Source organism: Eubalaena glacialis, chromosome 4 (assembly GCF_028564815.1).
Source record: "Eubalaena glacialis isolate mEubGla1 chromosome 4, mEubGla1.1.hap2.+ XY, whole genome shotgun sequence".
NCBI classification, from domain to species: Eukaryota; Metazoa; Chordata; class Mammalia; order Artiodactyla; family Balaenidae; genus Eubalaena; species Eubalaena glacialis.
Window position 1 is genome coordinate 157,215,003 of NC_083719.1, and position 25,057 is coordinate 157,240,059.

A 25,057-nucleotide genomic window follows, 5' to 3' on the forward strand; every position below is an offset into this window, starting at 1 on the left:
ATAACAAGCGCTAAAAACTATACTAAAAAAAAACAAAAAAAAACAGACAGACAGAACCCTAGGACAAATGGTAAAAGCAAAGCTATACAGACAAAATCACACAAAGAAGCATACACATACACACTCATGAAAAGAGAAAAAGGAAAAAAATATATATATATATATTTTAAAAAAAGGAAGAGAGCAACCAAATCAATAAACAAATCTACCAATGATAATAAACTCTAAATACTAAACTAAGATAAACGTAAAACCAGAAACAAATTAGATGCAGAAAGCAAACCCCAAGTCTACAGTTGCTTCCAAAGTCCACCACCTACATATTGGGTGATCTGTTGTCTATTCAGGTAGTCCAGAGATGCAGGGTACATCATGTTGGTTGTGGAGATTTAATACTCTGCTCCTGAGGCTGCTGGAAGAAATTTCCCTTTCTCTTCTTTGTTCACACAGCTCCTGGGGTTCAGCTTTGGATTTGGCCCCACCTCTGCATATAGGTCGCCTGAGGGCATCTGTTCCCTCCCAGACAGGATAGGATTAAAGGAGCAGCTGATTAGGGGCCTCTGGCTCACTCAGGCCCAGGGGAGGGAGGGGTACTGAATTCAGGGCGAGCCTGCAGTGGCAGAGGCTGGCAACAGCCTGAGGCGTGCCTTGTGTTCTCCTGGGGAAGTTGTCCCTGGATCACAGGACCCTGGCAGTGGCGGGTTGCACAGGCTCCCTGGAGGGGAGGTGTGGATAATGACCTGTGCTTGTACACAGGCTTCTTGGTGGCTGCAGCAGCCGCCTTAGCATTTCATAACCATCTCTGGTGTCCACCCTGATAGCCGCAGCTTGTGCCTATCTCTGGAACTCATTTAGGTGGTGCTCTGAATCCCCTCTCCTCGTGCACCCTGAAACAATGGTCTCTTGTCTCTTAGGCAGTTCCAGACTTTTTCCCAGACTCCCTCCCTGCTAGCTGTGGCACACTAGTCCCCTTCAGGCTGTGTTCACGCAGCCAACCCCAGTCCTCTCCCTGGGATCTGACATCCTATGCCGGAGCCTCTGCTCCCAGTCCCCACCCGTCCCGGTGGGTGAGCAGACAAGCCTCTCAGGCTGGTGAGTGCTGGTCGGCACTGATACTCTGTGCGGGAATCTCCCCACTTTGCCCTCTGCACCCCTGTTGCTGCACTCTCCTCTGTGGCTCCGAAACTTACCCCTCGCCCACCCCCCGTCTCCACCAGTGAGGGGTCTTCCTAGTATGTGGAAACTTTTCCTCCTTCACAGCTCCCTCCCAGAGGTGCAGGTCCCATCCCTATTCTTTTGTCTCTGTTTTTTCTTTTTTCTTTTGCCCTACCCAGGTACGTAGGGAGTTTCTTGCCTTTTGGGAAGTCTGAGGTCTTCTGCCAGCGTTCAGTAGGTGTTCTGTATGAGTTGTTCCACATGTAGATGTATTTCTGATGTATTTATGGGGAGGAAGATGAGCTCCACATCTTACTCCTCCACCATCTTGAAGATCTCTCCCCTGGACACTTTAATACACTTCTCTCAGTGCTTGATAGCACAACTGCATCCCCTCAAAGGTGAAGAAAATCAAAGATCTAAAAGCTACTATCAGCAACCATGACCTAATTGGCATTTATATCCAACAACTGCAGAATGCACATTTTTTTCAAGTGTACAAGGAACATTCAGCAAGTAGGCCATGTGTTAGGACATAAAATAAGTCTCAGTGTATTTCAAAAGATTGAAATCTTACAGGGTTTGTTTTCTGACCATGGTGAAGGTAAGCTTGAACTACATGATAATAAAGTGACTGTGTATTAAAAATTGTGGGATGAAGCTAAAGCAGTACTTACAGGGAAATTTTTAGCTTTAAATGCTAATGTTAGAAAAGAAAGATTTTGAAAATCAAGGTATCAGCTTCCACATTAAGAAGCTAGAAAAAGAAGGGCAAATTAAATCCACAGTAAATAGAAGGAAGGAAATAATAATGATAACAATAGAAATAAAGGGAATGATGAAAAAGCCAGTCCTTTGGAAAGATCAGTAAAATTGATAAACTTCTAGCTAGGCTGATCAGGGGAGAAAATGCAAAGGATACCAATTACCAATACTGGGAATAAAAAAAGAAAATTGGGGATAAATCTATACAGGGTATAGAATTTAAAAGATAATAAAGGACTGTTGTGAACAGCTTTATGCTAATAATTTTAATAACAAATTCCATAAGTCACAGAACTAACACAAGAAGAAGTAGAAAATGTAAATAGCCTTATGTCTACTAAATTTTACCTACAAAGCAAATTTCAGGCCCAGATAACTTCACTGGTGATTTCTATAAACATTGAAGAAAGATATGGTACCAATCCAACCCAACCTAAATAGAGGGGGTGGGAGTAGCTCCCAATCATTTTATGAGGCCAATTTTATTCTGATAGCAAAATCAGTAGAAGAAATTACAAGAATAGAAAACTACAAGCTAATATCCCTCATAAATATGCAAAAATTCTTAACAAAATATTGATATATTAAAACAATATAGATAAAAAATAATACATCATAACCAGTGGAGTTTTCCGTAGGATTAATTTAACATTAGAAAATCAATGAATATAATTTTTGATATTAATAGTACAAAGGAAAATCATAGAATATCTCAACAGGTGCAGAAAAATCATTTGACTAAATTTAACAACCATTTCCAATTAAAACTCTCAGAAAACGGGACTTCTCTGGTGGTCCAGTGGGTAAGGCTCCATGCTCCCAATGCAGGGGGCTCAGGTTCGATCCCTGGTCAGGGAACTAGATCCCACATGCATGCTGCAACTAAGAAGCCTGTATGCCACAACTAAACATGCCACAACAAAGATCCTGCGTGTTGCAACTAAGACCCGGTGCAGCCAAAATAAATAAATAAATAAATATTTTCTTTAAAACTCTGAGAAAACAAGGAGAAGAAGGGAACTTTCTCAACGTGATATGGGACATCTATGAAAACAACACAGCTAAAGTTATACTTAATGATGAAAGTCTCAGATGTCTGCTTTCAGCACTTCTGTTGAGAATTATACTGGATGCCTTAGCCATTGCAATAGTTAAGAAAAAGAAATAAAAGGCATGCAGATTGAAAAGGAAGAAGTAAAACTCCTCTATTTGCAGACATGATTTCTTATATGGAAAACCCTAAGGAATCTACAAAAAAAGTTACTTGAACCAGTAAGTGAATTTAGCAAGGTCAGAGGATACAGGGATAATATACATACATAAATCAACAGCATTTCTATATACTAGCAATGAATAATTGGAAAATGACAAAAAATTATTTCCATTTTCAATATCATTTAAAAACATCAAATTCTTTGGGATAAACCTTTTTGGTTTGTACACATGAATTGGGGATATAAGGGAGAAAACTAATAATTTAACTTGGGACAAGAAGTGATCTGGAAGAATTTTCGCATACAGTGATATCTGTGCTGAGTCTTGAAAGACAAGAAACTTCCAAACAATCAAAGGGATAATAATCACTCCAGACCAAAGAAAGAACATAAACAAACATAAAGATAGAAATACTTGAGAAAGCATGGCACATTTGGGGATCTGAAGTAGTTCTGTGTGATTTGCGCACACGAGGAGGAAGAGTAATCAAGAAGAAGCTGAATTATGAAGGGCTTTAAGAGTCTTACTAAAGCATTTGCCCTTTATTCTGTAGCTCATATGGTGGGTTTTAAGTGAGAGAGACATGGTAATGTTGCATTTTAGGAGTTGGTGATGGAATAGGAGTTGAATTCAGACCTTTGCAGCTATTTATGTTGAGTTCAGCTAGCAGTAGAGAGGCAGTGATACTATATGGCTGCTTCTTAGGAATGAGGCATTAGGTTTCACCAAGCAATCCCTATTCCAAGATGAGATGCATGCCAGCTTCTCACTTGACCCACCCAGAATCCTGTGTCCTGCTTTGGTGCCAGTGGTGACCATCACATCTATTAAAAGAAATAGTACGGTAGCTGTAGTAACAGCAAGAGCATTGCTAGCCCAGCACTTAGCACCCGACATACCAGTGGCAATGGTACCCAACCAAGTGAGGAGACACCTGGAAGGCAGAGCGATATTGTTCCTGGCTCATGACACAGAGGTTGTTTACAGTACCTCTGGCTGGCATCATCAGGCTTTGTGAACTGCCTAATCATTTTGCCAAGGAATGGGGGTGAATATAGGAGGTTTTTTGTAATTAATTTAGGCTCAGACTTACAATGGTTAGTTTTATAACCCTTAGTGTATTATCCTCCATATCTGACTATAGGCTGATTATACATTGAATGAAGTTGTACATTCCTAGGTCCTAACAGGGAAAGAAGGAAACAGACCTGGGTTTGAATGTCTGTCTCTGCTACATAGCTATATAATCCATAGGTAAATAACCTAACCCCTCTGAACTTTAGTTTCCCCATCTGTATAATGGAGATGATAATGCCTTCCTGACAGGGTCATTGTGAAAATCAAAGATGTGTGAAAGCACTCAATACATTCTTAGCACAAAGTAGATTCTCTTATATTAGTTTCCCTTCTTTAGCTTCTGTTGTAGGTTATCCTGTGTATTTGCTTTTCCAAACAAAGGTTGCTTTTTACTTTGACTTAAGGTTGAAATCTTCTCTACTACTCCCCTGTCCACCTTGGATCATAAAACATTTCCCCCTGTGTCCTCTGTTATGTGCTTGTGGCATTTGGATAGTCTAAGAAGGTATAGAAATTGGCAGCTTTGACAGAGGAAAATTTTGGCCAAAGGAAATAAACTAACGCTTATGTTATATAAGATATATAAATTGTCAGTGAAGTGAAAAGGTAAAATGGTTTATCCTTAAAAGCTAAGCTTTAAGTCCTCTTAGATAAAGCTAAGACCCCTACTTGACCTCTTATCTTCTCACAATCTTTCAACAGGACTTCATTGACTTAACTAGAGAAACCAGACCAAGGGCAAAGGATCGCAATGGACTCTGTGTGATTGACCTAACAGGATCTGAGGAAGAAAATAGACCTATTGCCACTCTTGACTTGACTCTAGAACCTGTTGCTCCTTCCCATAAAGAGCCAGCCAGTCTTCAAGCATGTGCCAGCCTCTCCAGCAAAGAGGTGATGGAAGGGCGGGTAGACAGAAGCTCTCGGCCTGCAGCACGGAGAATCATTAACAGTGATCCTGTGGATTTGGACCTTTTGGAAGAAACTGCATTTGAAGGTCCCCAACCCCCTACGTCCATCAGTGGGGACTCTGTTTATCCAGGAGAGCCGAATTGTAGCTCAACCATATTCAAAGGTGACCTCGGCTTCTTGGCAAGCCTACAGCTATCTTCAGATATTCACTCCCTCCCCGCAACAAGCAATAATGGTAGCCGTAGCAATCAAAGGGCACCCTTGCCATGCCCACAGCAAGATGTGCCTTGCCCTCCACAAGCCTTGCCATGCCCACTGAGAGCCTTGCCATGCCCACTGCGAGCCTCATCATGTCCACCACGAGCCTCCTCATGCCCACCACGAGCCTTGTCATGCCCATCACAAACCATGCAGTGCCAACTACAAACTTTGCCTCACCTGCCTCAAGAAGGGCCATGCCCTCCTCAAGACGTGCCATGCCCTCAGAATGTGCCATGCGCTCAGCAGAATATGCCAAGTCCACCTCAAGACTCATCATGGCAACTTCAACACTCACAAAGCCCACCTCAAGACTCACTGTGTCCACCTCAAGACTCACTGGGCCTACCTCAAGATGTACCAGGCCCACCTCAAAACATAACGTATCCACAAGATGTGGCACACCTGCAAGACATGCCACAGTCCCTGGGAGACATGCCACAGTCACCAGGAGATATGCTACAATCATCAGGAGACAGGCCACAGTCATCAGGAGACGTGCCCCAGTCACCAAGAGATGTGCCACAGTCACCAGCAGATGTCCTACAGTCACCAGCAGATGTGTCACAGTCACCAGCCAATGTACCACAGTCACCAAGAGACACTCCACCGTCACCAGGAAGTGTACCACATTCATCTGGAGAAGTCCCACACTTATCAGGAGATGTGCTACATTCACCTGGGGACATGTCATGCTTGCCAGAAGACATGCCACACACACTTGGAGACTTGCCTCATTTACCAAAACTCAGGCCTGACTCTCCGCAAAATGATGTACAGAACCATGACACCCCTATGGATGTCTCAGCTCCATCCTCTCCAAGCTGCTCTCCCAACCCACAGTCTCCACAGTTTGAAACTTCCTTAGAGAAAGTTCCTTGGCTCTCTGTCACAAAAACTCCAGCCAGAAAAAAGATATCATTGTCAGAGCCTGTCAACCCCGGATCTACCCAGGTGCAAGCACGAACACCACAAGGTGGGTTGTACAACAGACCATGCCTGCATAGACTGAAGTACTTCTTACGACCTCCGGTGCATCACCTCTTCTTCCAGACACTAATACCAGATAAAGACACAAGAGAGGTGAGCTAACATGTCTTCCCCTGGGGATCAGGTGTCCTTTGTATAGGCCTAGCATGACGTTAGTATGCTACCAGGAGTCCATGCATGAGAGGACAGGCCCAGCTGAGCTAAGACATTTTTATCTTTCTCCCACTGTGGAACCATTCAGTGTAGAATCAGATCTGGGTTCAAATTCAGCCCCACACTTAAAATCTGGCACTGAAGAAGTCACTTTACCTACCTATAAAATGGAGATAAGAACATACCTCACAGTATCATTAAAGGAGATAATACGTAAAGTGCCTGTTGGGGTGTCTGGCTCATCATAGGCCTTCATCAAATACTTCTCAATTCCTCTGCCTTTCCTTCCTCAATTCCTGATGCCCTCATTACAGCTTCCATTTCACAGAGATAATAATACTCATGACACTTTGGTACCTTCAAAATTGTTACTCTCTAACTTTGGGGGAGGAAATTCAATTTTAAGATTTTTTTTTTATTGAAGTTGATTTACAATATTGTTTTAGTTTCAGGTATACAGCAAAGTGATTCAGTTATATATTTGTTCAGATTATTTTCCATTACACGTCATTACAAGATATTGAATATTGTTCCCTGTGCTAGACAGTAGATCCTTGTTGCTGATCTATTGTATGTATAGCAGTTTGTGTCTGTTAATCCCATACTTCTAACTTGTCCTTCCCCACCTCCCTTTCCCCTTTGGTACCCATAAGTTTGTTTTCTATGTCTGTGAGTCTGTTTCTGTTTTGTAGATAGATTCATTGGTATTATTTTTTTGGATTCCACATATAAGTGATATTATATAATATCTGTCTTTCTCTGTCTGACTTACTTCACTTAGTATGATATTCTCTAGGTCCATCCATGTTGCTGCAAATGGCATTATTTCATTCTTTTTTATAGCTGAGTAATATTCCACTGTGTGTGTGTGTGTGTGTGTGTGTGTGTGTGTATACCACATCTTCTTAAACCAATCATCTGTTGATGGGCACTTGGGTTGTTTCCATGTCTTCGCTATTGTAAATAGTGCTACTATGAACATTGGAGTGCCTGTATCTTTTTAAATTAGAGTTTTCATCTTTTTCCAGATATATGCCCAGGAGTGGGATTGCTGGACATATGGTAGCTCTATTTTTCATTTTTTGAGGAACCTCCATACTGTTTTCCATAGTGGCAGCACCAGTTTACATTCCTACCAACAGTGTAAGAGGGTTCCCTTTTCTCCACACCCTCTCCAGCTCAATTTTAAGATTTTAACGGGAATGCTACTTCCCGTTAGTCTTCATTGATCTGTAAGAACTAAACTGGATGTGTAAGAAAAAAAAATTGTGGCTAAGTCCCATAACATGAAGCTTTTTTTCATTATACCTAACCACATTCCCAACATTAAGACTGGCTTGAAGTTGTTCAAGAATTCAAAAGGTGCGTTCTCCTGTTGGAGCAATCCGTAATCCAGCTTAGTGGGTGTCAGGCATTCACATTGATTTGCCCTTGGAGAGTGAATTTTTTCCTCTTGTTTTAATTGTTCTATCTTCTAGTAGGTTTTATGTCTCCTCCTTCTGAATGACTCTCCCCAACACTAGCTCGTTCTCTTTTTTCCTGTGGGTTTGCCTCCTATTGGCGATACATCATTCCATTATTGAGCACCTGGGGGACTTGAGAAAGTTTGTTTGCCTAGTCAAGGCTGTGTGCTTTGTAGGTGCTACACAAACAAAGAAGCCATCAGTAGATACAGGTCCACCTTATGTGTACACATAGCTCAGATTACAAGGTGGCAATTAGGCTACACAGAGTGGCTTTTTCTTCTTCATCTTTATTTCTTACCTTCTCAAAGAATCTCAGCCATCTAGAATACATCTGTAAATCTTTTCTGTCTCTTTTGATTACTTTTGGACTTTTTATAAGTACTTCTTCACAAAGTCATTCTCCCCCCAGAACTTTTTTTTTAGTGTGATGCACTTTATTTTCTACTCTGTTCTAATTCATTGGGGTTTTTGGTCAGTACATAATTTTTTTTATTGAAGTATAGTTGATTTACAGTAGTATATTAGTAATGGGCAAAGGATTTGAATAGACATTTCTCCAAAGATTTTCTGTATCGTTAGTCATTAGGGAACTGCAAATCAGAATCACAATGGGATACCACTTTGTATCCACTAGGATGGCTATAATAATACTTATTATAACCATTTATAGCCAATAAGTATATTTATTATATTAAATATATATTTAATAATATGTAACTATATTATTAAAATATAGTTGATTTACAATATTATGTTAGTTTCAGGTATACAACAAAGTGATTCCGTTATTTTTTTCAGGTTATATTCCATTATAGGTTTTTACAGCATATGGAATATAATTCCCTGTGCTATACAGTAAATTCTCCCAAGAACTTCTTAGCCAGTGTCCATGCTGCCACTAACCAGCCATTAGCCTTAACTCCTCTGAGTTATCAGCAAGATCAGAGGTTACCCTCAGGTGTCCTGAGACATAAGAAAGCTAACTGGACTTCTCTCTTCCAGAAAGCTAACTGCCTTCTCCCCAGACGGCAATTCCAGCCATCACTGTTTTTCTGTTATACATAAACTATCAAACTTTGTTTGGCTTGTGTTTTAAAATTAATACTTATTCTCAGATTTTAAAAATAATGCTTGTTTAAGAAATAATTACCCATGATGCCATCAGTCAGCATTTATTAATGTTAATAATTCGGTGTATTTCCTTCCTAGTTGCCTTTTTATGTGTAGACACTTTAAATTTTTTAATAATTGGGGGTTTTAACAATAATATATTTATTATTGTTGGTTTTGTTGTTTATAGAGAGTTTGAGTTTAGATGGTAGCTATGGAGTTATACCGCTGTATGAAACCAGCTTCTGCCATCTATTGCATGAAAAATTCTCACTCTAAATCTCAGTTTCCTTATCTATAAAATAGGAATAATAATAACATGTATTTCTTAGAGTTGTTGAGAGAATTAAGTGAGGATAAGTTAAATGTTAAAACTTATTATTATAATTATTGTTGTTATTATATCAGACTTTTTAATGTTTGTTTTTCTTCTGATGATGTGTCTAATACAGAAAAATTGAAAAATACAAAAGAACATATAGAGGAAAAATCATCCATCATTTCACCACCCAGATAATAGAAAACCACTTTTCATACATTCTCTCTCATTCTTTATATACATACTGTTTGGGGGTTGGGGTGGGGGGTGAAGCAACTTAATATTTACTGTTGACTCAAAAAACAATCAACAAAATGGAGTTCTTCTTCTAACAATAAAACATATTTAAAGCATCTTTATTCATCTCTTTGTTTCAGTATCTGATATAGTATCATAGCTACCCCTAAATATCTTATCACCCTTATTCCAAACTCAACTTAGGCTAGCTCTTAAATCTTTTGTACTTTCCTTTCTAATGCTATATTTTAACACAGATGAAATCATGTTACATGTAGAACCTTGTATTCTTTTTTTTTTTTAATTATTTATTTATTTATTTATTTTTTCGCTGTGTTGGGTCTTCGTTTCTGTGCGAGGGCTTTCTCTAGTTGCAGCGAGTGGAGGCCACTCTTCATCGCAGTGCAAGGGCCTGTAATTATCGCGGCCTCTCTTGTTGCGGAGCACGGGCTCCAGACGCGCAGGCTCAGTAGTTGTGGCTCACGGGCCCAGTTGCTCCGTGGCGTGTGGGATCTTCCAAGACCAGGGCTCAAACCTGTGTCCCCTACATTGGCAGGCAGATTCTCAACCACTGCACCACCAGGGAAGCCCAGAACTTTGTATTCTTATTTGTTAACTTAATATAAGCATTTTCCCATGTCATTAGAAGTTTTTTAGATAAGGCTTTCCAGTCTCAATTTTTAAAATTATGAATATTTCAAATGCATGGAAAACTTCCCTGTCTTCAACTTGTTCCAGAACCTCTTGCTTTTATGTCTATAGAAACCCATCCTAACTTATTTCTTTTTATCTCTGCAGAACAAAGGTCAAAAATTAGAACCTATCCCTCATCGAAGACTAAGGATGGTAACAAACACCATTGAAGAAAACTTTCCCCTGGGGACTGTGCAGTTTTTGATGGACTTTGTGTCACCCCAGCATTACCCACCCAGAGAAATTGTGGCTCACATCATCCAGAAAATCCTGCTCAGTGGCTCTGAGACTGTGGATGTTCTAAAGGAGGCCTACATGCTTCTCATGAAAATTCAACAGTATGAACCTTAGCTTTTGGCAAATCTTCTGGGGAACCCGGACTCAGGGCACAACTTTCTCTTGCCTAAGATTTATTCATCTAACCATAGAGAGGGTGACTTAGTATATTAGTATTATTTGGATTGCAAGTGACAGGAAACTCAATCCAAACTGGCTTTAACAGCTGGTAAAAGAGAATTTAATGACTCATGTTACTAGAAACCTAGGAATAAGATGTGACTTAATTCATTCAAAAATGGTTACCAGGATCCATTTTTCAGCTCTGCTTTGCTGTTTTTAGGCTTCACATGGTAGCCTTCTCAACCTCTAGCTTTTACAACACTCTTAGTACAAGAGAGGGTCCACTTCCTTTACAATCACACAGAGTTCTGAAATTGAGTCTTATAGGTTTTAATTGGTATAACATAAGACATGAGTCCGTCTTTGAGCCAATCATTGTGAACTGAGGAATAGAATATCAAGATTAATGTGCTTCGCAGACTTCATCCCAGGGTCCTATTGGATAAAGCCAGTGGGCTAAGAATAATAAAGACTTGATTTCTTCAAGGCAAAATTGGGGTACTAATGCTTCCCAAAAGACAAGTGGATATTGGGTAGCCAAAAAAAATGAAGTTCCACTACCCTCAGATGACATGGTATTGTATCAAAGGGTGGGCAAGAGCACTGAGGATAAGAGGAGGCTTCTTGCTTCTATCATCTTCGAGATCCCATCCCTTCTTCCACTAAACTCTCCAGAATTCTAATTGATGTCACTTTACTTTCAGGCTACATCCAGCTAATGCCAAGATGGTGGAGTGGGACTGGAAGCTGCTCACTTATGTCATGGAGGAAGAGGTAACATAGCAATTGCAAGCATAAATCTTTTGCAGAGGAAGTTTTAACTAGAAATAAAAGTGACTGTAAGTCTGGTAGTAAAGTCTTTGCCATTATTCCTTTCTTTTACTCCCCCCAATCCCGACCAAAACATTCCTATTGAAATGGTATGTGCTGTCTTCCAATTCAAGATTGAATACATTCACTTATCCCTCTCCTTTTTCAGATTCCATTTAAAATAACAGTAAATAAATAGAGAAAAGTATAAACCTATGGCACTGAAAATAAGGGGAAAGACAATAGATTTGAATGAAGATTGGAAGAGCTAAAGGAAATGTAAGAGTGATAACTGATGAAGCTAGGCTGAGAAAGCTACAGGCTAGAATACATGAGGAAGGGCTGTAGCCAAAGAGGGAGGAAATCTGCCCTTTAGAGCAGAGAATTTTTGGACTCAGAAACACAATATATAAGAAGGTTGGAGTAGGATATGAGCTGTAAGTCTGTTGAAAGCTTGTAGATGGAACTGACAATCTCTCTATTTTTGAGTACAGAAAGCTCAGTTGCCAGGTTACCTACCTTTCAGGCAAAAAATCAGAGGATTCATTGTTTAAAAGAAATCGAATGAACCATCTGTCGTAAATGAAGGCAGCTAGTGTAAAGTTGGTGCTCCAGAAAAAAGTCTGCATTCTGACCTTTAGGGATCCCTAAACTTAATTGCCAGCTTTCTGTCTGCTAACCCAAAAGCACTTGGATGGAACAAATTATTGTCAACTTAGAACTCTATACTCAGCCAAAGTATTAGTCAACTGTGAGGGTAGAATAAAGACATTTCCAGACATGTACAAACTTGAAAAACTATCCACACACCCCATTTCATAGGTTACTTGAAGATATGCATACAAAGAATAGGGGAATAATCAAAAAAGGGGGAGACACAGGATCCAGGGAACACTAGATCTAATCCAGAAGAGTAAGAAAGAGAAGTCCTGAGATTACTGCAAATAGTAGACCTAGAGAGCAATCACTCCAGATTGGAGCAAAAAAACACAGGGCTTTAAGAAAGCATGATCTGGGAAACACCACCAAGATGGTAGGCAAGGAAGCTCCAGGCCCTTGTTCCCCAATGGAGACACCAAGTTAACAACAATATATGGACCAGAATACCTTTGTGAAAACTCTAGAGACCAGTTGAGAAGTTGTACTCAGGCCAATGCATAACCAAGAAGGGACTCCATTGAAAGGAGTAGGAAAGTTTGTGGTATTTTGTTTGTCCATGCCCCTCCCTCTACCCAGCATAGCACAGTGCAACTAGGAGGAAATCTCCCATACCCTGGCTCCTCCCTTGGGATGGAAACAGAAGAGTGGACGTTGAGTCCAGTGTTCTGGCTTGTTAGGAAGATAGTTTCTGTCTTACCTGACTCAGAGCACTGTTGAGAACAGTGGCTTAGTTTTATGGCTGAAAAGAAATGTGAGCACTGCAGCGTTTTAGAGCTGCAGAGAGTATGCAGTTCCACAAACAGGTACTGGGGGAGCAAGAGAGTGTGGGCTTTCAAGAAGAAGTAGTGGCAAGCCACTTGGGAAATTAAGGCAGATAAAAGCACACACACAAGCTCAGAGAAAACACATCTCCAGTAAAGGTCTGAGAGGTCTCAGAACCTTTAACCAAGCTGATTGGTGAAGGTCTTGCCATGCATGGACTCAATGGATAAAGACTGGGAAAGGTGTTTTTTTTCAAATGTTTAAATCTCAAAAGAAGATTACAAGGCATACAAAGAGACAGGGAAATGCAGCCCAATCAAAAGAATGAAATAAAGCTCCAGAAACTGACCCTAAAGAAACACAAATCTCTCAACTTACTGACAAAAAAATTTTTTAAGCTATCTTAAAGATGTTCAAGGAGCTAAAAGAGAGATAGACAACAAAATGAAGCAAGAAAATAATGCATGAACAAAATGGGAATATTAAATTTTAAAAAACTGTAGAAAATAATCAAACATATTCTGGAGCTGAAAAATACAATAACTGAATTGAAAACTTCACTAGAGGAGTTCAACAACAGTCTTGGTCAGGCAGGAGAAAAAAAATCAATGAACATGAAGAAAGGTCATTTGAAATCACTGAGAAAGAGGAGCAAAAAGAAAACAGAATGAAGAAAATTGATGAGCACCTAAGGGACTATGGGACACCATTAAATGGACCATATACACATTAGGGAAGTCCCAGAAAAGGAAGAGAGAAAGGGACAAAGAGCTTATTTGAAGAAATAATAACCAAAAACTTTCCAAGTCTGAGGAAAGAAATGGACATACAAATTCAAGAAAGCTCCAGTGAGAATAAACCAAAGAGACCCCACACCAAGGCACATTATAATCAAACTGTCAAAAGTTAAAGACTTTTTCTTTGAAAGACATTTTCTTGAAGGCAGCAAGAAAAAAGTGAATTATCACATACAAGTGAGTTTGTATAAGACTCTCGGCAGATTCTCAGAGAAACCTTGCAGGTCAGAAGGCAATGGGATGATGTATTCAAAGTTCTAAAAGAAAAGAACTGTCAACCAAGAATACTATATCTGGCAAAACTTTCCTTCAAAAATGAGGGTGAGCAGCAGGAGAGAAGTGACACATCAATACAAGATCCTCAATAAGATTATCAGAGATTTCTCATTAGAAACTGGAGGCCAGAAGTTAGTGGGGTGATATATTCAAAGTGCTAAAGAATAAAAGTCAACCAAGATTCCTGTATCCAGCAAAACTGTCCTTCAGAAATGAGGGAGAAACTACTGGGCGTATACCCTGAGAAAACCATAATTCAAAAAGAGTCATGTACCACAATGTTCATTGCAGCTCTATTTACAATAGCCAGGACATGGAAGCAACCTAAGTGTCCATCAATAGATGAATGGTTAAAGAAGATGTGGCACATATATACAATGGAATATTACTCACCCATAGAAAGAAATGAAATTGAGTTATTTGTAGTGAGGTGGATGGACCTAGAGACTGTCATATAGAGTGAAGTAAGTCAGAAAGAGAAAAACAAATACTGTATGCTAACACATATATATGGAATCTAAAAAAAAAAAAAAAAAATGTTTCTGAAGAACCTAGGGGCAGGACAGGAATAAAGACGCAGACGTGGAGAATGGACTTGAGGACATGGGGAGGGAGAAGGGTAAGCTGGGACGAAGTGACAGAGTGGCATGGACATATATACACTACCAAATGTAAAATAGATAGCTAGTGGGAAGCAGCCGCATAGCACAGGGAGATCAGCTAGGTGCTTTGTGACCACCTAGAGGGGTGGGATAGGGAGGGTGGGAGGGAGATGCAAGAGGGAGGGGATATGAGGATGTAAGTACATGTATAGCTGATTCACTTTGTTATACAGCAGAAACTAACACACCATTGTAAAGCAATTATACTCCAATAAAGTTGTTAAAAAAAAAATGAGGGAGAAATAAAGACATTCCCAGATAAACAAAAGCTGAGGGAGTTCATTTACTACTAACCCTGCTCATCAAGAAATGCTAAAGGGAGTCCTGCAGGGTAAAATGAAACACTAAACAGTAACTTGAAGCCATATGAAGAAGTAAAGATGTCAATAAAGATAAATACATGGGCAGTTATAAAAGCTATTATTGTAACAATGGTTTGTAACTCCACATTGATTTTCTATAATGTATTAAGTAACCAATACATTTTTAAAGTATTAATCTAAAAGCTAGTATTATTGTAACTTTGTAACTCCACGTTTTGTTTTCTACATAATTTAAAAGATTAATGCATTTAAAAGAATTATTAGTTTATTTGGGGGCACACAATATATGAAGATATAGTTTTGTGACTTCAACAACTAAAAGGGGTGGGAACAGAGCTGTAAAGGAGCAGAGTTTTTGTGTGTTATTGAAGTTAAGCTGGTATAAATTCAAAGTATTATAATTTTAGAATGTTAAATGTAATCCCCATGGTAACCACAAAGACAATAGCTATAGAATGTACACAAAAGGAAATGAGAAAGGAATGTAAACATTTCACTATGAAAAAATCAACTAAAGACAATAATGCAGGAAATGAGGGACAAAAAAACTATAAGGCATTTACAAAACAAATAGCACAAGGCCAGAAGTAAGTCTTTCCTTGTCAGTAAAGGGAAACCAACGAATTGTGCATGCCTGCCTGCTGTGTGACAGGCACTTATGCTGGCTTTGGTAAGGTTAGAGTTATCACCACATAAATCACAAGGACACTGAGACTCAGAGGGGTGAGTTAAATAAGGGATGGAGCTGAGTTTCAAACAAACAAATAAATAAGGTCTGTGCACCACCAAAGCCCATGCTCTTTACCTGCATCAGTTAGACTTCAACAGTTAGGATCATTTCACCTGTAACAGAAAACCCAGCTCAGACTTGCTTTCACAATAAGGATATACATCAGCTCATCTTACTGGAAGTATAGCAGTGAGATAGACATCATGGTTGCTTGATCTAGTAGCTTGGCAGAGTCATTTTTCTGTCTCTCTGTTCGGATATCCACAGTTTAGGGTTTATCCTGAGACTGATAGTTAGGTTCAGTGAAAGAACCTAGCTCTAGGATTGCCCTATTTGCCCTCTTTTATAATGACCTAGACTGCTTGCTCTTTCCCAGAAACCTCTCTTTTAGATACACACTCGTTGACTCATGGCCTTCCCTTAACTTAGTATTTATGAGAGCCCAGTGCTCAGTGTCATCCAGGAGATTGAGAGGAAATACTTACTCCTCATTTTTTCTCCCCCAGGGACAAAATCTGCCCGGGCGAGCCCTTTTTCTACGTTATGTAGTACAGACCCTGGAAGATGATTTCCAACAGATCCTGAGGAAGCAGCGACAGCACCTGCAGCAATCTATTGCAAGCACTGTGCTATCCTGTGACAAGCAACCCCACAATGTCAGGTAACCAGCCATCTGAGCCCTGGGATGACAAGAGGGAGGGGCTGTAAGTGGGCAGCTACTCAAGTCCGGAGAACATCAGGTGGATGAGATTTTCTAGTAGCTAGATAGTATAACAGGGGTAGTTATTACAACTATAAACAGTCCTAGAAGAAAACCTCTCTGTACCAACTGTGTGTCAGATGCCATAACTTGTGTGGTTTTTTTCCGAAGACCATCAGACTTCCTTTAGTCTATTTCAGTATTGTTCAGACAGCCTTGTGAGATCTAGGGGGAAAACTTGACTTGTGTAAAACTTTTCACAGCTTTTATAAACCTAAATTTATTTCCATCCCCCTGAGTAACTCAAGATAAATCTCATTTGTCCCTACTACTTTCTGAAAAGTCTATTATGATAATAGGTCACGTGGCTGACAATAAGGTACAGTAAGGTAGCAAGCACGTGCTCTTTTTTTGTAGGATCAGGGCCAAAGCTTCTGGAAGCTTCAGAGTGGGGAACTACCATATCCTTATACCAACAGGGGGAAATGTGGTTTGTAGGGTAGGGATCTCAGGCTAGAATTTTCATCCTGGAACTACAAGCTTTGCTTCTTTTGGAAACAGTTCTCACCAGCATTCCTTTTTTCAGAGCATCATTAGATTTTTTTCACTCACATTTACATTCTCATATGTTCTTGCATATTTGTTAAGAATAGTTTTCACAGGCCAGTGTGGGATATTGACTATTATGGCTCCTTTAATTAAAAAAGGGGGACGTTTCATTATGTTCTAAGTAACAGTCAGCTTTTTCTCCCTTAGTTTGCATGCTTATATCCATTTCCCTAGATGTGGCATTTTATGTAAAGTTTAAATGTTAATGATTATAGGGGGTAGAAAATCAGTAAGTAGAGAAACTACAGAGAGCACAGGATAGCATAGTTGGCTTTAAAATTGAAAAGTAACAATTTAAATAGTGAGAGCAACTCTCCTGACCATTCTCCTTTGTGAGCTTAGGCATTGGATTGGGAAATGGGAGACATGAACCCAACTCAATCCAGTGACAAGTCACTCACATTCATTGTGTGAGCCTCTCACTATACCCAACACTATACTCTTGGGTTTAAAGATAGGCATTGGTAACCTCTAAATGCAAGCCACATACTCTATTTTGTGCTTTATCAATGAAAAAAATCAGTTCCAGCTGGAGGGGCAACCAGCTGTATTTGATTCAATAAGAGATGGCTATTAGATTGAGGCTGTGGTTACATGGATGTGTGCATGTATTTATCAAAACTCATCAAACAGTATACAACTGTGCTTTGACCTGTAACGGGTGGGACAGTTGTCAGAGCTTTCTGAGAGGCTGTTCCTGGATTATAATCCTCAGCTTAGCTCAAATAAAATTTTCCATTTCCTTCTTAAAATAAAAAAAATTCATCAAACAAAAACCAGTGTGCAATTTATTTTATATAAGTTATACCTCAAAGATAAGTTTTTAAAAAGAAAGTGATGGTAAGTCAGTCTCCATATGACCCCTTAAGGGATTTTCTTTTCTTTTTTTAACTGTGCATACAAAGAGTAATCTAGTTCTACACGATTTAAGAAATACACTAGTCCCCAGATCCCCTCACTCACATTTTCCTTTCCCAAGGGGTAACTACTTTCAACTCTTTTATTTAAGTGATTCTTTGGATTTTTACCTCTTTATGGCTAAATAAACTGCTTGTGTTGCTAATTGTTGATTTTTCATTGTTAGCTATTATCTATTAACTCTCCACATGAAAGATGAGTTAGCTCTTTTTCCTCTCTACCTCCTCTCTCTCTCTCTCTCACACACACACACACACACACACTTCCCAGCCCCCATGCCATTAATAGAGTTATATCATAATTTTGTTTAGATCAGTATCCAATGTTTCCATCACTATAACTATGTGTGCTAGTCAGAGTTGAGCCAAGTACTAAACTGTGATTACTTTTTCTTTCACTCATACCTTTTTTGTTTTCCTTAGAGTTAATAACTGCCTCATTTTTAGTTTCCTCGTATTGTTTGTGCATGTCAGAAGTCAACCCCAGATTCTCTGCCGTTTGATTTAAATATCCCATCAAGATGTTTATTCACGCTGGGTTAGTCTTATGAAGTTCTTCTTCTTGAAGGTCTGTGGTGGAACGTTTTGACCTCCTTCAATCTGGATTGGTTGTCCTCTTTTCCAGTCTTTATCATAAATGTGAAAATTCCCTTCACCTGTTTCCAGTGTTGGATCTCTGTTTCATATCTTCTCTTTCTTGGTTTACTCCCATGTTTTTGATAGATCAGTCTCCAGTAGCTTCTTAGAAAGGTATGTGGGAAGTAAAATGTTTGAGATCTTGTATGTCTGAAAATATCTTTATCTTCCCACACGTTGATTGATAAGTGAGTATAGATATTTAGGTTAGAAATATCTTTTCTACAGAACATTAAAGGAAATCTTCCATTGTCTTCTAGCTTCCAGAATTGCTGTGAAGAAGCCATAAGCTACTTTGATTACTGATTCTTTGTGTGTGCCTTAATTTTTTTCTCTAGCTGTTTACAGAATCCTCTTTTTGCCCAATATACTTGTTTTAGATCTATATTCATCCAGTATGCTGGGCATTCATTGGGCCATTTCATATCCTTCATTCTTGGAAAATAGAATTTTCATTCCTGTTATCATGTTTTTAATTTCCAAGAGCTCTTTTTCTTTAAATGTTCCTTTTTGAAAATAATAAATAGTATTCTGTTCTTGTCTTTTTCTTTCATGGATCCATATCTTTTCATATCTTTGATTATACTAATGATAACTTTTGTTTTTGTTAATTCCCTGTATAATGTCTGTTTTCTCCAAGTTGCTTTTTTGAGGAGAAAGGAGGGTTGGTTTGGCTTTTTGGTGTTTATGTCTCATGTTAGAATATGTCCATAGATGTCTGGTAAACTTTTGTAATCTATCCACGTTTAAGGGTGACTCAAAAGCTCTTGGAAGCTCTGAGTACTGGTGAGGACTTGTCATTTCTGAGTTTCCCTGTCGGTGGAACTGGCTGCCCGTTTCTTAGGAAATACCTTGTCAATGTCTTTAGGTCTTTCCTCTTGGGCTGGATGAGTTTTCCAGAAAAGACTTCAGATTTCCTACATGAAGGATAAAGACCAGGATGCCAGGTTTTTGGAAGACAGTTCTGGGAAGGTGACAAGGATCTCTGCACTGAGCATGCATAGGTTTACTTAGAGCCCCTGTTTTTGCTTTGATGCCTTTGCCTCCCAGCTGTGCCTGGTATCCCAGTCCAGAGACCCTCTGTTTTACCTCTCCACAAAGTTAACCTGTAGTCTTCAGCATTGGGGGAGAAGATCTAAAAGTTTCTTAAACAGATTACAAGCCATCATATTTATTTTAATTTACCTGCTTTTACCCTAACTTCATGGAAGCCTCATACTGCCATTTGCAGCACTTATTGAAGATTTTTTTTTTCCATTTTTTGGTAAATAGGATTAAATAGGATTGCTCTTCTCTACTGCTGGCTTAGGATTCAGCTTTCTCAATTCTGCCAAGTCAGTTAAAATTTATCCCTTTGCCAAAGTCATAGACTTAGATTAAACATCATCTAAACATGACATTTGCCTTATTTACTTAGTTAATTGGTTACTTTGAATTTTATAATCAGCATCTCTTACCCCACCTCTTAAATCAAAGGCTAGGACCTTGACAATTACCTACATCCATCCCCCATCACCCACTTTTTGCACCTTCTTGCACCCAAAGTAATTGGCATCCTGAATGTTCATCATGTTCCTTTCCTTGTTATACAGTTTTATTGCATCTATATGTGTTCCTGTAAAGTATATATTTTTATTTTAGTTCCTTTTAGCTGTATATAAAAGAGTATCATGCTGTATGTAATCAATTGGTACTTTTATATTTCACTTACTATTATAAAGTACTAAGATTTGTCCATACCTATCCACTGTAGCGTATTCATTTCCACTACTATAGAATATTGTTTTGTGAATATACTTCATTTTCCTTCCAGCTTCCAGATTTTTACTGTTATTATCTGCCCTCCTTTTCTTCCCTTCTTTGTGGATTTTTTAAAAAATGATTTACTGTAGTATTAGTGGCATTTTAGGAGGGAACAAAACTAGATGTGTATATTCAATCCATCATTTTTACCTGGGTTACCTAAGTGATCATCAAAAGTAATTTTGACTATATGAGATGTTTTTACCTTACTAACTTCGTGAGCCTACACCCTGTGTAAGGTTTGACTCCACTGCACATACTCTAAACCTTGGTTATTAGCATTAATAACTGACATCTACTAACAGAAAGCCAACAAAGTCATCCAGTCCAACTTTCCACTTTGTCAAGGAATGTTCCTGGTCAGGAAGCCACAGATAGTGCTCTTTGACCTTGGAGATACCTTTCAATAATTCTAACTTAAAGAAAAATGTTGATGTTTTACTTATCTTTTGTAACCTTACTTCAATTAAATGCAGGGTTTCCATTAGACTTTTTAAATATTGAAAGTAGCCTAAGGGCCCTCTCTGTTGCCTATAGGGAAATCTAGAGGTCTAGGAGCCCATGTTAAAGTTGCAGTTCTGAGCACCATATAGTAAGACAGAAGTTTAAACTTTTTCTTTCTTATCTTTTTTCCATTGCAGGGATGTCATCAAGTGGTTGGTCAAAGCAGTAACTGAAGACAGATTAACTCAGTCCCCAAAGGAGAATCAAACCTCTCCAGGAACAGGAATCTTGAAGGCCAGCAGTAGCCACCCTTCTCCCCAACCTAACCTGACAAAGAACAGCAATCAGCTGTAAGGAGCAGGCAGAAGTTATCTTTCCTGGGGCTATTGGGATTTACTGTTTTAGAGAACAGCACCACCCCCTAAGAGGAGTTTCCCCAAAATTAACAAGCTCTTATAACATAGGCTGATTTTTACTAAAAACTATCTTAGTTTGACTAAAGGCTAAATTCCTAATTCCAAAGGTAAAACAAAAGCAGATGCTTTCCCCCTAGATGAATAGGACTTCACTAACTGAATATAAATTCACAAAGCCGAAGTGGAACAAAAGCCAGAGGACAGTGCCCTCCCTTTCCTAGATTCCAAGAGACAATACAGGGTTACAGCTACTCACCACTTCATCTGTCCACTGACAGAAGAGGAGTCATGCGTAGTGGGTGTTCCAGCAGCCTCTTGTCCTCAAGGACCTGGGTCTCTCCTCCAGTCCTGGAAGAAGAAGAGCAGTTCAACCTGCAGGTTCCAACAGGTTATAACAGCAATGGCTCAGACCAGGGCAGGTCCTATTACCTCAGACCACACTGGAAAGAGATTCCTGGCATTTTTTTTATGGGATTGAAAGTGGTCTTGGCATTTTTTGAGAAATGCCAGGATTTGGGGGCTGGAGCTGCCCTTGCACAAGTAACCTGCTATTCCATGTCAATTATGTTAAAAATGACAGTCACACTTGATATTTCAAATACAGCATTTGTGCCTAAATTCACAACGCTATATAATAATCTAGTTGCACTGACCTGATTTTCATATAAGTACTATGGGTTTTAACTAATTTAGGAGACAATCTTGTATCTAAAGGGAGAATGTTTTGAAACAATGAAGTATTTGCTTGAGCAGATTGGGGAAGGTCCTAAAGTAGGGAAGTAGGGTTATCCCAGAACTCAGTACATAGACCCAAGAGAGAAGCAGACACTGTTCCTTAAATGAAAGCTAATATAATAATAATAATAGTAATAAATTTATTGTAAGTAGATATTAGTAGAATAAAATAGGGTCCCCCTAAAAGTGATCATGATCTTAACAACAACAGTAGGCACTGCTGTTTACCATTAATGAGTGCCTATCTGCCAGATATCTTAAACAGCACAACTTTATGAAATAGGTGGTATTATTTCTCCTTTTTTGAGATGAGAGAACTTAGACTGAAAGCAGTTTAGTAATTTTTCCAAAATTGATCAGCTTGTCATTGCTGAGCCAGAATCTGATGCCAGAGTCCCTGTTCCACCTATTGTGTCACTGGCTGCAGATTTTCTGAAAACAGAGCCTTTCCTTCCCTCACAAATAATAGTGCATGTTAGAAAAGGCTAGCTTCAAGGCCAGGCTCACCTTCTGAGGGGTTGTCCAGATTCCTTCTGCCACATCAGCCTGGCTGTCTCCCACAGTTATGTCTGATGAGAGAGAGGGTCACGTTTCACTAGTTGAAATTCTGAGACTGAACTTAGTAAAAGATTATTGTAAAGGAACCAGTAACAGGAGAAGACTATATGGTAAATATGTCCTATTTTCTCCTATCAAAGAAATTCAAATAATTGTTAGTCATTCTGGACCTGTTTCTTCATCTGTAAAATAGAGAAGTTGTAGGTTAGGTGATCCTTAAAGTTCTCTAGATCCTTAAGAATGCATGTTTCTCTTTTTGAATTTAAAAGCAGCTTGCTTTTACAGTTCAACCCCAGGTTCTGAGAGGTTCAGATAGTATGATCTGGCAAAAGGGATTCAGGTAGGTGAAATTGCTAATATAAGCATGCTGATGCTTGAGTAGTTCTCCCTGACCCTAGTGTGTGCTTTACGAGATCCTTTAGTACACTGGTGGGGACCTCATCCCAGCCAGTAGGGTAGCTCTTTGCCAGACCCTCCCGCTCATTTGTGTTCTGTGTTCTGGACTCAGGATTGTATGCCAGCTGCAGAGGATGCTGTCCATAGCCGTAGAGGTGGATAGGACCCCCACATGCAGCTCCAATAAAATTGCTGAAATGATGTTTGGGTTTGTGCTGGACATTCCTGAGAGGAGTCAGAGGTGAGTCTTAGTTTTTTTTTTGTTCATTTGTTTTTTGTTTTTTGTTTTGGTCTGGGAACATAATTTCAAAAGAAAATTCCAAATGGTAGTTAAATTAGGAAAAAAGAGGTAGAGGGATAGTTCCTGTCTCTTTAACCTTTTGAAAGAAAGAGTTTCTCAACCAGTTGTTATTATTTGCAACTAAGGCATAATTTCTTGGGAAGAGGCAGGGTACCTTAAATGGAGCCTAAATTTTCCCACTTTATCCATCTGTCTAATAACTTTACTCATCTCTCAAGGTTCAGCTGTGAGGCACGACCATCTTCTCTGACTGTCAGCCATAGAGCCTGGTATAACTGTTCACTAAAGTCTTGATGGATGAATGAAATAGGCATATCCAATATTAGGGGAAAAAGCGGTGACCCAAGAATGAATAGGGTTGCACCTGTAGAATGAGCCCAGATACTAAGAATAAGGAATTCAGTTTCTCTAAGCATTAATTAGTAAAGCATTTCATTAGGAAGAGATAAGGAAATAGAACTCTTGGCTAGGGCCAGTGATTCCTCCTTTGAACCAGTAATTTTAGAAATCCGAAGGAAGAAAAATAAACTGGAATGAATATGAATTCATGAACAGTTGCTGGTACAGAAAATAACTATGAGAAAATCATTGTACGGTGGTGGCCCTTGGGGGAAATTATCTCCATCAGGTCCATGTCTGCTTCCCATCCCCATCCCCTAAGCTCCCAGTTGGCAGCCAAGACTATTCTTGTACCGTTCTGGTTCCTCTATTGGAAGAACATGTCGTACCAAATAAAATTGTAATAAAGATTTAATTAAAATATCCTGCTAAGATTAAGACAAACATTTATTGGGTCCCTACAATGTGCCAGTCATTGTCATGTTAATTATCTCATGTTTTCATAAAACTTTATAATGTTATTCCTGTTTAACAAATGAGAAAAATACTCTAAGTAGTTAAATAACTAACCCAAGTTTACACAGTTAATCACATTCAGAATCCAGATTTAAACCCAGGACTTCTTAAATCCAAGATCAGTTCAAAGAAGGCAATACATTACAGTGGTCAGCCAAAAGGAAGCTTTCATAAATGCCATGCTTGCTCTATCACTTTGTTAGGGATATTTCATTTGGGTCCAACTCCCATACCATTCATTCATTTATGCCCAGATTCTGGTGAGAGATGGGAAATCTAAGGAATGGGTAACTGTAAACAAATTTGGGCTTAACATAGACAAAAAAATTTTAAATAAAACCTGGCCCTACTTTAAAACTTTCTCAGAAAGGGCATATTGGCAACCACCCCAAATTATACTAGAAGATACTTTATATACTTTTATCTTGGTTGTTTTAACTTTTAAAAGTTTAGGTGTAATTTACATGCAATTAAATGATACAAACTAATTTACATAAATATCCTTCCATGAGTTTTGACAAAGGCATAACCCATGTGACCTATCATTTTCCAGCGCCTCATTGATAGCATATAGAAATCCTGCAACCTTGCTGAATTCATTTATTCTAGTAGGAATATTTCTGTAGTTTCCTTAGAATTTTCTACATACACAATATTTTGTCTGCAAATAAAAACAGTTTAACCTCTTCCTTTCCAATCTGTATGCCTTTTGCTTGTTTATCTTACCCTATTGCATGGGCTAATACCTCCAATAGAATGTTGGAGAAGTGATAGGAACAGACATCCTTGCCTTATGCCTGACCTTAGGGGGCAAACATTCAGTCTTTGACCATTTAGTAGTAGTATTAGCTGTAGGTGTTTCATAGGTGCCCCTTGTCAGATTGAGGAGGCTTCCTTCTATTTCTAATATATTGAGTG

At 39.0% G+C, this 25,057-nt stretch overlaps 1 protein-coding gene across 3 annotated transcripts in view; it reads left to right on the top strand.

Annotated features, from left to right (window-relative positions):
• The window catches only part of SIMC1 (SUMO interacting motifs containing 1), a 96,134-nt gene that overhangs the window by 47,168 nt on the left and 23,909 nt on the right, over positions 1-25,057 (top strand). For all 3 annotated transcript variants that reach the window (XM_061188497.1, XM_061188498.1, XM_061188496.1), the window contains exons 2-7: positions 4,915-6,465; positions 10,456-10,688; positions 11,454-11,523; positions 16,276-16,430; positions 21,076-21,228; positions 23,096-23,224. In XM_061188497.1, coding sequence (XP_061044480.1) covers positions 4,915-6,465; positions 10,456-10,688; positions 11,454-11,523; positions 16,276-16,430; positions 21,076-21,228; positions 23,096-23,224 — 2,291 coding nt within the window. The remainder of the gene's footprint in view (positions 1-4,914; positions 6,466-10,455; positions 10,689-11,453; positions 11,524-16,275; positions 16,431-21,075; positions 21,229-23,095; positions 23,225-25,057) is intronic.